General features: G+C 43.4%; 1 protein-coding gene across 6 annotated transcripts in view; it reads right to left on the reverse strand.

Moving 5' to 3' along the window:
- grin2bb (glutamate receptor, ionotropic, N-methyl D-aspartate 2B, genome duplicate b) overlaps window positions 1–16,113 on the reverse strand; it is a 129,625-nt gene continuing 113,512 nt past the window's right edge. For 4 of the 6 annotated variants that reach the window (XM_013914350.1, XM_013914349.1, XM_013914347.1 and 1 more), the window contains 2 exons: window positions 8,275–8,513; window positions 1–4,754 (listed from right to left, as the gene is read on the reverse strand). In XM_013914350.1, the coding sequence (XP_013769804.1) occupies window positions 2,385–4,754; window positions 8,275–8,513 (2,609 nt within the window). In that variant the 3' untranslated portion in view covers window positions 1–2,384. The remainder of the gene's footprint in view (window positions 4,755–8,274; window positions 8,514–16,113) is intronic. The other 2 variants (XM_005747070.2, XM_005747069.2) reach the window with 2 other exon arrangements.

Below are 16,113 nucleotides of genomic sequence, written 5' to 3' on the forward strand. Positions count from 1 at the left end.
ATGGGGTTTATTGCCAGATGTTGAGGTTTACAACATTAGGAAATTGCTGCGGTAAAGAGGTAAAGAGCAGTATGCCTACAATGAATTATATGTCCAGTGAATAGATTCACCATGCTAACAGTCACTTCTGCTCCCAGAAAGAAATAAAAACAGACGATGAGATCAATAATACTAGGATTAAGGCTTCAAAACAGGAGTATAAAACAGTAGTCACTGTCTTGCTAATAAACCAGAACATCAATGATGTAGTAGGCTTATGAGCCCTACAAATGTGACCCTGACCTTGAGCACTATCTGGATGATTGATTAGGGGATCACTGTGTGCACATTTCACTGAAATCTAACTAATACTCTCGGAGGAGTAGCGATTCTTTTGAATTGTGGATGGATGCTTTTCCGTGGCAGAAGCTTATTGGACCTTTGGCTGGATGTGCTAAAAATGGAAGTTTCTGGCATGGCAACAGCTTACAAGCTCTCTGAAAAAGTATTTATGTCAATTTGAGATAATTAAACTAATAGGATACAACATGTTATTAGTGAGCCTTAGAGGCACTGATATGTGGATTTTATTATTCCAAGATAGAGCCAGGTTAGCTACTTCCCCTTGTTATCTTCAATCTTTATGCTCAGCTAAGCTGACTGCAAACTTTTTTTTAAATGTACAGATCCTCTGAAAAGTGTCTTTTAAACTGCGGTGGCACTGTTCTGAGTTATGAGATAATTATGTGGGACTGTGTATTAAAAAAAATTCACGAGCCCGCTGTGGTCGTTGACACCTGCACAATACAGCGATAAACCCCACTTGCCATTCCTCAAATGTGACTATCTAATGTGGCAGGCAAGGCTTGTAACAGTAATCATAAAAAAATTAACTGCTCATACCAGAAACAGAGGCCTCTCTCTGAAAGTCCATTATGTTCCTGTCCTGAACAGAAAAACTGTCACGGCCAATTGAGCCAGACCCAATGAAACGCCACGGCAGCAACAAGAGGACATTAAATACGATTTACACATGATTAATGGATAGTTGACTTCTGGGTCATCTGTTATGAGGAGGGGAGGAGTGATGAAGCTTGTGGAGGTAAATGATTTCAAGGAAAATTACTTGTGGTTAGATTAACTGTGGCGTTAATACAAGAAGACGATTCTGCATTTAAACTGTGCGATCCTGCCGCTGCTTTCTTTTATTGGTCGGGGATCAAAGTGCAAATTTAAGCTTCCTCCGTGTCTAGCATTGTGTTATACAGTCAGCTAAACACCTCGAACTCTGCTCTCATATTGGAAATGGTGACTTGGATGTTCAGTTTTCAAACCAATTGATTAATTACTCGCAGGTGAATCTGTCTTTCCAACAGAAGATAGATGGAGAATCAGTATTAGTCCTTTAAGGCACATCCAGCTCAAAATGTGAGACCCATTTGGAACTGCCAGGCAGAAAGAAATGACAGCAAAACGGCAAATCAGTATGATGATGTCGTTTCTGCAGCTGAGAAAAAAAAGACCTTTGCAAATTTTCCAAGTACACACGATGTACTCAGCAAATCATGCCTTTCACGTACACTTCACAGCAATCAAAAGTGAGAAAAGTAAAAGAAAACAAAACAAAAAACATGAAGAATTGATAGCAAAGAAGAGTCCAAATTACAGGAACCCCCCCTCACCCTCACCCCCCACGAAAAAAAAGATCTGTACCGACATCGGGTCTATCAGACTCCTGTAAATTGGTAAGCTAAGAAAGAATCAACATCATACAAATATGTAACATGAACTATTCAAATAAATAAACTTTAAAAACAATCCAAACCGATCATCATTAAACACTGGAATAATATTCAATAATATTATTAACATTATCAATACAGTTATTGTTAGTGTACCCTGTGACTTCAGCAGAAGTGTTGATTTCTCATTCATGATTGTATTTCCGTTGCTAAACAAAACGTTTGTTTTGGTGTTGAGGAGCTGCAGGAGGGAGGGAAAGACAAAGAGCATGTGACGAGAGCAGAGGCTGGAAATTTGATTTCACCCCCCCTTCCCTACTACTTCCCTCCCATTCCTCCCTCCCTCCCTTTAGATCTTTCACTGAGCATCGGAGCAGCACCAGAATCCTCTCTTCTCATTAAAAACTTGTCTCCCGCCGGACTTCACCACAGCTTAGCCGGCAGTGGCCTGTGTGCATTGTCCAAATTCTTTCCATTTAGTGGAGTGAGAACAGCACACACGCGCGCGCGCACACACACATACACACAATTGTGCCTTGTCATTTTCTTCACGCAGAGAGGTCATCAGCCTGTGCTGTTTCTGCTTTTTCCTCTTCCCCTCATTTTCTTCGCCCACTTCAACTCCTCCCTCTCGCCTCTCTCTTTCTTCCACTGTCTTCGCTCTCAAACGTCTGACTCAATGCTGGAGAGCTTTTCATAAACGTGTCCATTGCTGGCACCGTTGAATGGTCTCTGTCCCTGCCCCAAACCTAACGTGTCCCTGCCCCCAGGCAGTAGCTTGTTGCCCCCGTGGTGGTTCCCCATGGGCCCTCCCACCCCGCCCAGACACAGCTCTTGGGGGAACCTGGGGGCCACATTGGACATCACCCCAGCTGTGGCGGATGCGGGCAAATAGGAAGTTGCTCCCATGGAGCTGCGGAAGTCCCCTCCTCCTCGGCTGTTGTTGAGAAGTTGCTGCTGCTGCTGCTGTTGCTGCGTCTGTGGCTTTTTGATGTAGTACGGTTTGGCACCGTGTAAAAGACACTGGTCGTCGCCGAAGGTTGGGATGAAGGGATTCTGGTTCACCTTATCTGGGTAGAGAGATTTAGACAAGGAGTAAGTCCCGGCCCCTCTGCTACCACCACCACCACCACCACCACCACAGCCCCCACCTCCCATCATAGCTCTATCTCTGTCCCTCAGGTCTCTTTCCCCCACCGACCGCCGATGCAACCCACCTTCGCCTCCACGGAACAAACTGCAGGAGGAGCCTCCCTTGGCCCTATCCCCGCCTATCCCTCCAAACATGGGAGACTCTCTATCACCTGAATACCTCTCAAACATGTGAGCATAAGGGCTGGGGCCCTCCATGGAGCGATCTCTGTCTTTCAAGCTCACACTCCGGGGCTGTTGAAACTGCCCCCCAACGCCCCCACCCATCCCCATGCGACCTGCCCCCTCCCTCTGCAGGTCCACAAATGTGTCGTATGAGTGCTGCCTCCGTAACACCCTCCCGCCCGGCCCTAGCTTCCTGCGCTGTGCCTGAGTTTGTGTTTGGCTGGGTCCTACGCTACCCTTAACTCCAGTGAACATCGTGTTGTTATCCTCACTAATGTTATAAAGGTTGCTCGGCTGAATCTTACAGGAGTCACAGCGTTTGGATGTGGCGGAGCTGGGACGACTGCTGGTCCCCCCAACTCCACTAACTGGACAAGTACTGCCTCCTCCACTATGGTGGCACACACTGTGGCAGTTACGACACTCCCAGTCACCCCCTGCTATGCCACCCCCTCCTATCCCTGACACCCCCTTTTCCCAGCAGGTGTGGGCCTGCTGCCCTGCCGACACCGGACCAAGCCCATCCGATTTCTTTTCTTTACCTTTGAGGAAGTCTTCCACAGGTACTAAGCTTTTACAGATACCACCACCGCTACCACCGCCCACACCACTTCCACCCTCTTGCTCCCACATGGCCTTGCCCTCCTTGGAGCGGAACTGGTCCGCATAGAAATCCCTCAGGTTCTCTTTATCCCTGCGGAATAAGTAAGGTGAAGCATTACCCCCTCCTCCTCCCCTCTTCCGCTCCAGGGGTGGTGAGACCGTGCGGTGTGCCTGGGGCCCGTGGGGGAAGTGGTGGTGGACGGTGTGGTGGTGGGGTCTCCTCCTGAAGCCGCTCAGCTCTATCTCGTCCTGCTCCCGTCTGCACTTGGCAGAGGCTGGCCTCTTTTTCAGGCTGTCCCTGTACTGCTTACGCCGCTTGGCGTTTCCTTCCAGGTTGCCGTAGGTGACGGTGTGCGTGGAGATATCCGACACATCAGAGCGAATGTTCCCATCGTCACCCCCTGAGCCTCCCCCACCCCCACAGTACCTGTCGTGCCCCCCGATGAGCCCCGTGCTGGATGCACCTCCTTTGAAAGAAAACCTGCCGTACACATTGCTGCCCTTGAACCCACCCTGGCTGGAATCCGCAGGGGTGTGGCCAGCGATCAGGTCAAATTTACTGGTATTCCTGTGAGTCATGGAGGGGCGGGGCTGGGTGGTGAAGATAGGCGCTACCCCTCCCCCCAAACTGTCGCAATCGAACATGCCCCCCTCCAACGAGCTAGCGCTGCCTAAGCTACGCGGCCTATTTGGCGGGGGGCCGGACATACCCAGAGCCGGGTGGTGGTGCCGGTAATGGTCCTGGTACAAGTTGCTGTCCTTCAGGGGCAAGTTGCCAAAAGTCCTCTCCACCTCGCTGATGTAGTCACTGAACATGTTGTCCTCTGGCATGTAGGGTGGCGCAGACTTGCAGTCTACAGGGTGACCCACCAGGCTGCGCCGGTGCTCCTGGATATCGTATATAGCCGACTCACGGCCGCTGTGGCTATATTCCAGGGCGGCGTGTGGAGAGCCGTTAACGCCCGGAACGGCAGTCATGTCCTTGGCAGTGCGGAGCAACCGCAGGATGTTCGAGTGAGTGTTGTTCATGTTCTTCTTTATGGTGGATGAGGGGGAGTCTATGGTGGACTTGTTTTCCTCGATTTGGACTCCATGGATGCAGCTGTAGATACCCTGCAGATTGATAATGAGAAGAAAAGGGAAGGTAGAGAGAGATAAAGAGAGGGTGAGACCATGGAAGGGAGAAAGAGTGAGTGTGATAAGGTATGACTCCCAAGAGAGATCAAAATAACAGCAAAATGTGTGGCAGGAGTAAGGAGTCAAGAACCAGAGGAGGGTTTAATGTTAAGAGAGACGGAGGCAGATACCAGACACAGAGACAGACAGAGAGAGGGAGAGAGGGAGAGGGAGGCAAACAGAAACAGGCAGAGGCAGAGAGGTTAATGCATTGCCATGTTCTCTATGACCACCCTCTTGTTTACACACTATTAAACAGTAATAGGGTCTGAGTTCATAAATGAATTTTCTCTGGGGAACGACGAGGACCCTCACAGCTGCTGCTCAGCCCTCAACCTCAGACACAGAGAACTGAGTGAGAAGAGACAGAGCAGATCAGAGCCTTAATTGATATCACAAGGGGAGCAAGTGAGTCAATAGGTTTGATCAATGTCATTTAAATTTAGCAGACACTCGCCTTGCTGTCTTTCTACTTACTTGTTTCTCTTTATAAACAACAGGGATCGATCACTTTTGTCTCACAGGTAAAAGATATAACCACTGACTAAATTTTACTCATAAGGTCACCATCCATCAGTGTGTGTGTGTGTGTGTTTGCTATGGTTGGTTAGTAGAAGCAGCATTTTCATGTGAGCGGAAGATTTTGCGAGTGGAGTCAAACAAGCATATTTAAATGGGGGCTGGGGGAATCTCTGGTTTAGGCAACAGCCAACTCTGAAAGGTCGAGGACGCACTACCCACCAGCCAGTGTGCAGGCCAGTATTCCTCAAAGGCGTCAACTTGTCAGAAACAGTTTCCGTCGGCCTCTTAGTCACTTTCATGAATGCGATTCGTCAACCACCCCCACCCCCTCTTTTCCTTTATGCCTCCATTCTGTCTTTGGGTCTGCCTTATCTCTGTTTCCGGGTGCTTTGGTGAGCAGCAGCCGCTCCGATGGGATTGTCTGTCTTTATCTGTCTGCATCTATCGCTACTACAGCTGCAGTGAAAGGTAATGAAACACAGGTTCTAGGCACACCACTGTGTCTGTTCTCTGCTACCCTTTGTCCTGTTACCAGTTTTATTCTTTTATCATGACTGTTGCTAATTTATCTTTTGATCTGTCTCTGAATTTTCTTAGCCTCTTGCTGTCCCATCACTTGTCACATTCTTGCTTTATGTGACCTGCCCTGCCATTTGGACATATTTCTCCTTTCTCGCAGCGCAGCTACAATCTTCAAACAGGCATGGAAATGTATGACAGACATCTGCTTGACTAAACCGCTCTTGAGTTGTAGGAGACAATTCTGAAATTTGTCTGCAACTAGAATTTATTTAATTCAACAAGTTACAAGCTCTTCTCACGCTTTGTAAAAAAAAAGAAAGAAAAAGAAATCTAACACAGATGGAGGTTGCTACCATTTCAAAAACACAGAAGACAGTGTGCTTCAGTAGCGCTTATGGCCTGCACTCTCTTTTATTGTCCTTCTGGTCATTCTGAGTAGGTGTAAACCAGATTACCTTACAATTAGAAACACTTTCATCCTTAAGACCAAACCCATAAACAGCAGTGTCCCTTTTTCCTGGGCAATAATAACTAAGGCAATTTGCATACAACAGCAACCTGCTTCTTAAAAGGTAACATTATGCAAATGCTTGACACTTCAAATGACTATTTATATGGACCCAATTTACACGGGGAGGAGGTGACAAGGTAAAAAAAAAGGTTTCAGCTTCTCTCAGGTTTCATTTTTAGCATGCTAACTCCCTCTGCTTACAAACAAGCACGGCACAATGAATGACTTCCAGGAGAGAGGCTCTGAAAATGTGTCCAAATCTTAATGATTTCTGTGTCTCGCTTCTTGACGATGGCTCGCTTTTCACCTCAGCTCCAAGTACAGGTATTTCTAGCAGACAGAAGCACATTTGCTTTTCAGATATGGATAACAAACAGTTTGTGTCAAGCCTCTGAAATGCCTACTTTTTGTGTTCATTTGTTATTTCCAAAGAACCAATCAATTCCATTCAATTCAGTTTTATTAATGTAGCACCAAATTACAACAATAATTGCCTCAAGGTGCTTTATATTGTAAGGTAGAGACCCTACAATAATACAGAGAAAACAGAGAAAACACCAACAAGCATATGACTCCCTGTGCTCATGCCCCTATGAGCAAGCACTTAGGTGACAGCAGGAAGGAAAAACTCCCTTTTAACAGGAAGAAACCTAGAGCAGAACGAGGCTGTCATCGACGAGGGCCGGTCATCTGCCGTGACCGGTTGGAGATGAAGGGAGTAGGATGTAACAAAACTGATAAAAAATACAGGATAAGCCATTTGTGTTAGAGTTGATGGGCGTTATCGGGTGTTTAGCTGATGACAAAGTGTCTCAGTACTTCTTTACAGTCATATTTGCAGAGGCTGGAAATTTTTTATTTTTTTTAAGTTTTCCTGGGCTTTGTTTCTCTTTTTTGTACTTATACCTGGCCTGCTGAGAAGCACCTGCAGGATCGAACATCAGGGCCATGAAGCGTCCTTTCTTCTTTTTTCTGTTTTTGCACTGACATGTGAACAGCAGAGCTTCAACATCAACATATTGACTTGTCATCATAGAAAAGACAAAAATGCACCCAAGTTCACTCAGATTTCTTGTCTTACTGTACTGATCATGTGATTTAGCACAGCATTTGCTCCATGCTCTTTAGGAAGAGCTGCTGTTGTCGCTCCTGGATGCTGTAACGTTGCATAACTTCTCATATGTGTAGTCTAAGTGCTATCTTTTGAAGCTGTTTTTCACCATTTCATGTGAACATGCAGTTCTGGTAACCATTACAATTAAAGTTATGGCTTTCTCCCTGTTAAGTGTGACAGAGACCTCGAATTAAATGCCAAATAAGTTCCCCAGAGGTGTTACCAAGATGGCTGCCAGAGGGTAAGATCAGTTTCTGGAAGGACATTTGTTGCCTATGTTATTTATTTAAGATGCAGCTGTTGTAAACCCATATATCAGTGCTTTCAGAGGTCAGTTATGTTACTGCCCTGCAATGATCTCTAAAGTAATCCACCAATAAAGTAAAATAGGATTTTTTCTTGTTGCATTAATTCCACTAAATAAAATATGAAATAGATGTTAACTAACAAAAGTGACACTGAAATGCACATAATTGGATAAAGGATAAACACCTTCTTTGTCTATGACTGGCAGTATTAAATTGAGTTTGAATAGATAATAAAGGGCTCTAGCAGCTATCTGGAGTATTTTTTTTATATCACTAGAATTTGTTTTTGTTGTTAACAACAGCCTGAGCTAAAAAAAAAAAAAAAAAAAGAAGCCGCAGGTAGCTCAGGTGAGTCATCGCATCTCCCTGACTGACTCCATCCACCTCAACCACAGCCAGTGGTTTTAAAACAGCCACTCCTGTGATCTTTCTGTCAGAAGGACAGAGGTCAGACCTAAAATAAAACACGAGCACACTCACTCTGCTAATGGAAAAGGTGAATCCGGGCTTTCCAGAGCACACGCCCATGAAGCAGAAGCGCAGCTGCCAGTAGAACAAATGTTCACAGATGAAGGTGATGAATGACAGAACCATGGCAGCCCCGAGCATGTAGAAGACCCCTGCCATGTTGTCCACGTCCAGCTGACTGCTCATCACCTCGTTCTTCTCATTGTGGCAGATGCCCGTCAGCCAGAGGGCCTCCAACTCCTCCATCTCACCTGGAGACACATACACACCGGTCAAAAGCGCTGGTCAAGTGTGAAATGCAGATGGGTTTGTAGGTGTCTAAATGTATAAATATGTGTACAAAACAAGACGGCACTTATTTGGTTTTTTCTAGATGGGCCATTGTTGCCAAAAACAGCTCAGGTCTCATGTACATGCAACAAATGTCACGTTCTATTATTCTGACTGAATGCCCCCCAGACAAGCCTCCTCATTAAGGACTGCTTATGCAAGGCTAACCCCTTTGTTGTGTTGGTGGGGGGGGGGACCAAAAATACAACTGCCTGCTGGGACTCAGCAGTCCTAGGAGAGGAAGTGTGCATGGTCATGTGAGAAGGGTTTCCGTCTAAAAACTGTGTCGCCGCCAGTTCCGCATCCCCGGGGAGATTACTAAAGGGGGAGGACACGTCCAGAGAGATTTGTTAGATCTGTGTATGAGCTTATGGTGTGTATAAGGTATTTTCCTGCTGCTTACATAAAACTATTGTGTGTGTGAGTGTTTGCACACATAGGTGTGGTCGTGTGCACTGTGTTTGTATCCAGAGGGGTCAAATTCTGCTTTTCTACCAGATTTGATGGGTGTCACAGAAGTACACACAAGTCCTTCAACACTAGTGTCCTGATGATTAAATACAGCGAGATAATGGCCCTGTTTTATAGAACAATAGAGTCTGCATCAGGAGGTTGGAGCGGTCGAGGGAGAAGTGGTTCACACAATATCAGATTTTCCCCACACAATTACGATTGCTGTGCATTTATTGCAGTGTTTGTCAATTTACAGTGAACAATACTAACAAATTAACACCAATAAAGTCCAATAAGAACTTTTTGACTCCACTATTCTTCCTAATGAGGCAAATAGTAAAAACGAAATAAATAAAAAGACATGGATAAACAAGTATGAACAAACATTGTGTACCCACTGCTGAGTTTACATAGAAAATATCACGAAGCAGCAGAGCACAGTGACTTTGTTCAAACCAGTGCTCGGTGGTTCTGGATTATTTACGCTTGTATCATATGCACATTTTTAAAAATAATTGCTGGTATTTTCAACACACGCAGATTACATTGTAGATCATTTAGGAGTTTTGTGTTTTGCACTTTAGAAAACATATCAAATGTTTAAACAAAGAAAATGTAAGAACAAAATAAGGTCATTTTGAATTTGATGGCAGCAACATCACGAGTTGAGTCCATTATTATCTGCATAATAATGTTGCTCTTAATTAAACCTATATATACCTTTCAGCATCAATGGTGCCTTTCCAGTTCATTAGACTCTAACAAACATGTTCCCATCCCAACACATAACATCCCAACACTATGTGACAAATCGTCAGTATGTTATGCGCTCGGAGGCATGAGAGCTGTTTGGAATCACTTTGGAAAACACGATCTGATAGGGTTAAGGTTTTGGTTAAGGATTAAGGTTATAGTTAGGCCTGGAATGGAGGGCTGGAGCCTCTGCTCTGGAAACGGAGATGTGTTACCGCCACAAGCGGTAATCTCTTAGATTCAAATGAGAATCCAGATCGTCTCAAAAGGATGTGGAAGGGTACCTTTCGCGTTACTATGCAATGCCTCGGGCCGTTACAAATCGTCGGTATGTGACACGTTGGGAATGAGAATGCTCTAACACCAGATTCAGGCTTTTGAACTGAGCTCTGATTACAAGCCAGATGGAGCCTCTTCTCTTTGGACTGGAGAATGCAGAATTCATGTTTTACGAAAAGAATCTTAAATTCAAAATTGACATTTTCCACTTAGTCTTATTACATTTTCAAAGAGCTCAGGTCAAAAGAAGACGGCGGTGTTTCTGGATCATTTTCATATATGACTACGTTTTTGCAACATACATTTTTAGATGACGCAGTCGTCTCACAGACACTGATTTCTGGAAGTGTTTCTGAGTCCGTGCAGTGATTTCTATGACAGAATCATGCAGTCCTGCCCGAGCAGCCAAAGATTACAAACAGTTTTGATTTATGGACGTGTCCCTTGCGCACAGAGATTTCTCCAGATTCTCTGGATGTTTTGCTGATACTATGTAATATACATGATTAGAACTTCAGTTTTGCAATTTTACATTGCAGAACAATATTCTATAATTAGGATGAAGTTCCACAGCTGGCAGACACAGTTTTGTTTGCAGATTGGGGAATCTCTGTCCATCTTTGCCTCTGAGAAATTCTGCCTGTCAAACATACTCTCTTTATAGTTCAGTTCAATTCAGTTTTATTAATATGGCACCAAATCACAACAATACAACTTTATGCTGTAAGGTAAAGACCCTACAATAATACAGAGAAAACCCTAACAATCACATGTAGCCCATGTGTAATCACTTGCGTGACAGTAGAAAGGAAATATGCCTTTTAACAGGAAGAAACCTCCAGAAGAATGAAGCTCAGGGATGGGCGGCCATCTGCCGCTCGATGGTCCAATCATTTTACTGACTTGTTGAAAGTTCACCTAATTAGTTACAAAATGTTCCTCCAGCTGTTTCTTTTTAGTACCACTTAATTTTCCAGCCTTTTGTTACCCAACGTTTACTGCCAAATTCAAAATGAGCTAATATTTGTTTTATGAAATAAAAATGTCTCACTTTCAAAATGTCATGTTTTCTGCATTTTACTGTGAATAAAACATGGGTTTAGAATATTTGCAAATCGATGCATTCTGTTTTTAGTTACATTTTTCAACTTTTGTGTTCATTTAATTTTTGTTTGGGTGTATTGACGAAAAACTACTTTGGTTTAGGGAAAGATTGTTGCTTAGGATAAAATATTAACCCTGCATGTTAAAAAAAACAAAATATGCATGTCATCTATGTCCATATGTCGAGGTGAGAGTAAGAGACACAGTGCCAATGAAGACGGCAAAGCTGTGCACGTGTTTGAGACTCCATTGATAAAACAAAAGTATTAGACTTGCTGGGACAAACAGTAGGTTGGTACATTAAGACCAAAATGAGCCTCAGTGAGGGATACAGAGCACTGTGTTATGTGGTAGTATTAAAGTGGGGGGCTGACAGTTTTTTCATGCTGATGAGTAACACACAGATAGTCATTGGATGGACTAAAACAAGGAGTATAACCTTTCAACTTGGGGAAATGCAATCCGTAGCAAGGTGATTTTTTTGGTGATTAAAGAACTACTTTCGTCACATCAACAGAGCTGAAACAATAGAATGAGCATCACGTCACATTAGGGCAGAAAGATTTGGGAAATAAATGGCCTCAAAAAGGAAATTTAAATGATCAAAGTGGTGGGAGATTGCCTGAGAAATATTTGATAGAATAACCTACTTTTTAGACTGACTTGTGACTACAAAGCACAAATGGGAATACATTGATTCCCTTTAAATTTCCAAACAGATGTTTAGCTCCAGCATGACTGATTCATCTAAACAGTTTGCAACAGCTCTCCAAACTGAATACTTACTGCTATTAAATCTGCATAGCTTGCGCTTTTTTTGTAGAATGTGAACCAAATTGATATATTAGATTAATGAGCAGAATTTATCATGTGAAAGAAATATCTATGATTAAAATTCTTCTCCTATTACTCTGCTTATTCTTATTTTTCATTGTTCCCACCCCACCCCTCTCCTCCACCTTTACCTGTTCCTCCTGATCCTGCATCATTCCTGGCTGTTCTGTATGCAGTTCCACTATTTCCTGTTGCAAAGCCACTACTGACCCCTTCCCCTCTGCATACAACTTGACTCAAACAGGAAGCAACAGAAATGAGCAAACATCGATGAGTCTGATCTCTTAACCTGTATGTGTGTTGACAGCCAAACAATCTGCAAGAGGTAATGAGAGGTAATGCTTGATGTGCTGGCCTCGTGTACACGGCTAGATTTTACTTCCATTTGGATATATTCGTGGAGATGTGTCACAACACTCAAGCATCCACACAGCTACATGTCACAATCACATCCTTTCACAAGCCAGCACTTTAATGTACGCCACTCGGGAAGTTCCCAACAGTGTGTGTCGACGTCTGGATCAATCTGACTCCGAACGATCTGATCCAAGGTGAATGTTCTCTCCGTACTGACCTCTTTATCCATCTCGCACGACACAATGGAAAGTGATAGCACCTGGAAGGCCACGTCTGTGTATGTATGAGTGTGTGTCAGCGTGCTGTAGAGTATAAGATCTGGCAGGTAGTGAGGTGAGCAGTGTGGAGGACATGCTATCAGTCGAAGTGGAGAAGGTGTATTCTCTGAAGGCAAAGATTCACATCAGGAACAGTTGTGTCTTTTATTTCCTGAGGTACAAAATGTAACGGTAGTAGACCAAGGCGGTAGTTTCACTATTATTTTTTTAGTACAGTAGGGTACTGTGCAAAAGTCTTGAGCCACCCCTCATTTTTTAAAATTTTGCTTGGAAAATGAGGAATAAGTTTACTGAAACATGCCATCACAGATGAAAAGATAATAAGTAAAACAGAATTTGTACAGTTTTAACAAACTTAAAAGTAAATTTTTGGTATGACCACCTTTATTCTTCAACACATCGTGAACTTCTGTGAACAAGCTTTCTGGTAGTTTCTTTAAGTAGTCTTGAGTAAATGTTTTTGAAGGCTTCTTGAAAGACATTCAAAGCTCTTCTTTGGATGTTGGCTGCCTTTTGTTCTCTTCTCAGTCAAAATGATCCTAAACTGCTTCAACAGTGTTGCCGTCAAGGCTCTGGGCAGCCAATCCATGACTGATAGGTGAGTCATGCTGAGTGTTTTTCTATTCAAAACACTCAGTGTTGAATAGAAAGTGTAACATGGGGCGACCGTGGCTCAGGGGGTTGGGAGGCGTATCTGTAACTGGAAGGTCGCCGGTTCGATCCCCGCGCTCTCTGTCCTGGTCGTTGTGTCCTTGGGCAAGACACTACTGCCTACTGGTGTTGGCCAGAGGGGCCGATGGCGCGATATGGCAGCCTCGCTTCTGTCAGTCTGCCCCAGGGCAGCTGTGGCTACAACCATAGTTTGCCTCCACCAGTGTGTGAATGTGAGAGTGAATGAATAGTGGCATTGTAAAGCACTTTGGGTGCCTTGAAAAGCGCTATATAAATCCAATCCATTATTATTCAGGTTCTATTTTACTGCACTGGCTGAGCGTTTGGGATCATTGTCATGCTGAAAACTGAAACTGTTGCCAATCAGATGCATGGTATCATGGTAAGATTGGCTTCTTAAGGAAGAGACCATTTCTGATTAGGCTTCAGCAGAATCTTTGCTAGGTTGTCTGTTATGTATTGACACAACACCTTTATACCTTGAGTGCGGTGTCTTTTTATGCTTGAATAATTCATAGGTCACAGTTATGTGGTTAAAAAAAAAGAAGAAAAAAATCCCTGAAAATAATCAGCTACAAGAACTACACTGAAAACTAGTGAAAAAGCAGTCGATATCCAAAGAAACACTTTGAAAGTCCTCCTGAAAGCCTCGAGACCTCTTTTAAAAAATTACCAGAAAGTCTGGAAACAAAATATAAAGAAACGCAGGATGGCTCGAGACTTTTGAACAGTATTGAATATATAACTTTAAAGGTCAGACTCTATTTTCTGTTTCACACAAATATCAGACAGACTCTTCCGGGTCGGTCAATTCATTTAAACTAATTAATTAGACTGCATTTCCCTTTCACAGCTACAGGAGCCAATATGCGAAGGACATCAAACTATTTTCCTGGGGTGCTTTAGTTCCCCCTGGAGTACCCCTCGAACTTTTCCCTTGTTAACATTTCTGACTGGACTAATTTATACAAATAACACAGTCTACATTCAGCAGTTGCACGTTTCATGGGTGGAGAAACTACCACCACTGACAAGTTGGTGACAATTGGTGATTTACAGTATGTACAGTCACATGAAAAAAAGAGCTTTCCCAGGTTTCAGTGCAGTCCTAGGAAAAACTAAGTATACCCTTACTGCTTCCTCAGGAATTCAGAGGGTAAGTAGCAGCCAGATGCTACGGGCTTGAGTAAATGATTGACATCTAGTGTATACACTTCTACAAAAGCAGAAAAGTTTTCAGTTTTCCGGTCTGGAGCATTAAGGTGTATGTTAATACAACGCCACAATCTTCTGAGGAGTGGACATCCCAGCAACTCCAATTCACCCCAAAGTCAGACTCAGAGAAACTGCAAAAAAACTCTGTAGATACAAATCAGACTCCACAGGCCTTAGTTAGCATGTTATGACAGTACAATTAGAAAAAGCCCAAACCAGTATGGCCTGTTTGGATAGGTTGCTTTTCTCAAAAAAATGAACATGGCAAAACAACTTAAGTTTGCAAAGTTTATCTGAACAAATCACAAGACGTCTGGAATAATGTTCTTTGGAAAGACAAGACCAAGGTGATTTTTGGCCAGAATGCACAGTCTATGTTTGGAGAAAACCACCACAACTCGAAACAGCATATCAGCGCAAACACCTCATGCTAACTGTCAAGCACGGTGGTGGCGGGGTGATGATTTGAGCCACAGGACCTTGGCCCATTGCAGTCATTCAGTCAGCCATGAACTCCCTAAAGCTTGGTTCATGCAACAGAACAATGATCCCAAGCAGACCAACAAATCTATAACAGAATAGCTGAAAAAGAAAAAAACTAAGCTGTTGCAATGGCCCAGTCAAAATCCACACATCAAAGGTCGTGGTCAGACCTTAAAAGAGCTGTGCATAAAAAAATGAGTGCAAAAATCAATAAATTGAAGCAATGTGTAAAAAATACTGGGGCAAAATCCCCCAACAAAGATGTGAGAGACTGACAAAATCACAGAAAAAAAAAAATTCAAGTTATTGCTGCTAAAGGTGGTTCTACAAGCTTTGAATAATGGAGTGTACTTGGTTTTTCACAGGACTGTGATACAGATGAGCTGAATTCATTCTAGGTTCACTATAGTTTCATTTGTCACCTATCTCACTGCACGAACCTCTGCCAGCAGTTTGTAGCCAACCCTCGTCCAAAAGGAGTTGCAAAGTTTGCACCATCACTGTGTACCCAAACCTTGTTTGCTAGCCCAATACTCTGATCATGTAGAGGGTGGCAGCTCAATACTAAGCCTCTCGTGGATCAGTGCTCTCATCATCATCACTCTTTTAGAATGACATCAAACATCCTGCTGCTTTCTTTCAGTCACCACCCAAAACACACGGAGCTGGAGCTTAAAACAAAACAGAACCGGCAAACTGAGAGCATTGCTCTGTGATGCATACAGTATCACATTTCACAGACGGTGTCAACACCATTATTTTCTAGTTCCTCTCCTTTGAGTCCTGTATTCAGGACTCTGCCTCCTTTATATTGAAATAACACCATATTGATGTAATGGTGCCACCATAATATATGATGAAGCTGCAGCACCAATTTAAAGAAAGATAAATGTGCTGGTTATAAGCACTCAGCCCCAGAACTCCCTGCACATATCACGTATCACCCAGTGGAGGTGGTGAAGGTTTTAAAAATGTATGTACTTTTCATTGTAGACTGAGCTTTAAAGTTTTTATATGTCTGTATCTATTAAACTGTACATCAGTCAAAAAATGGGAAGGACTTTACTTTCAAGTGGACCTATTATTCTTTTCT

The sequence above is a fragment of the Pundamilia nyererei genome, unplaced genomic scaffold (assembly GCF_000239375.1).
Source record: "Pundamilia nyererei isolate P.nyererei 1_Seehausen unplaced genomic scaffold, PunNye1.0 scaffold00187, whole genome shotgun sequence".
Taxonomy (NCBI): domain Eukaryota; kingdom Metazoa; phylum Chordata; class Actinopteri; order Cichliformes; family Cichlidae; genus Pundamilia; species Pundamilia nyererei.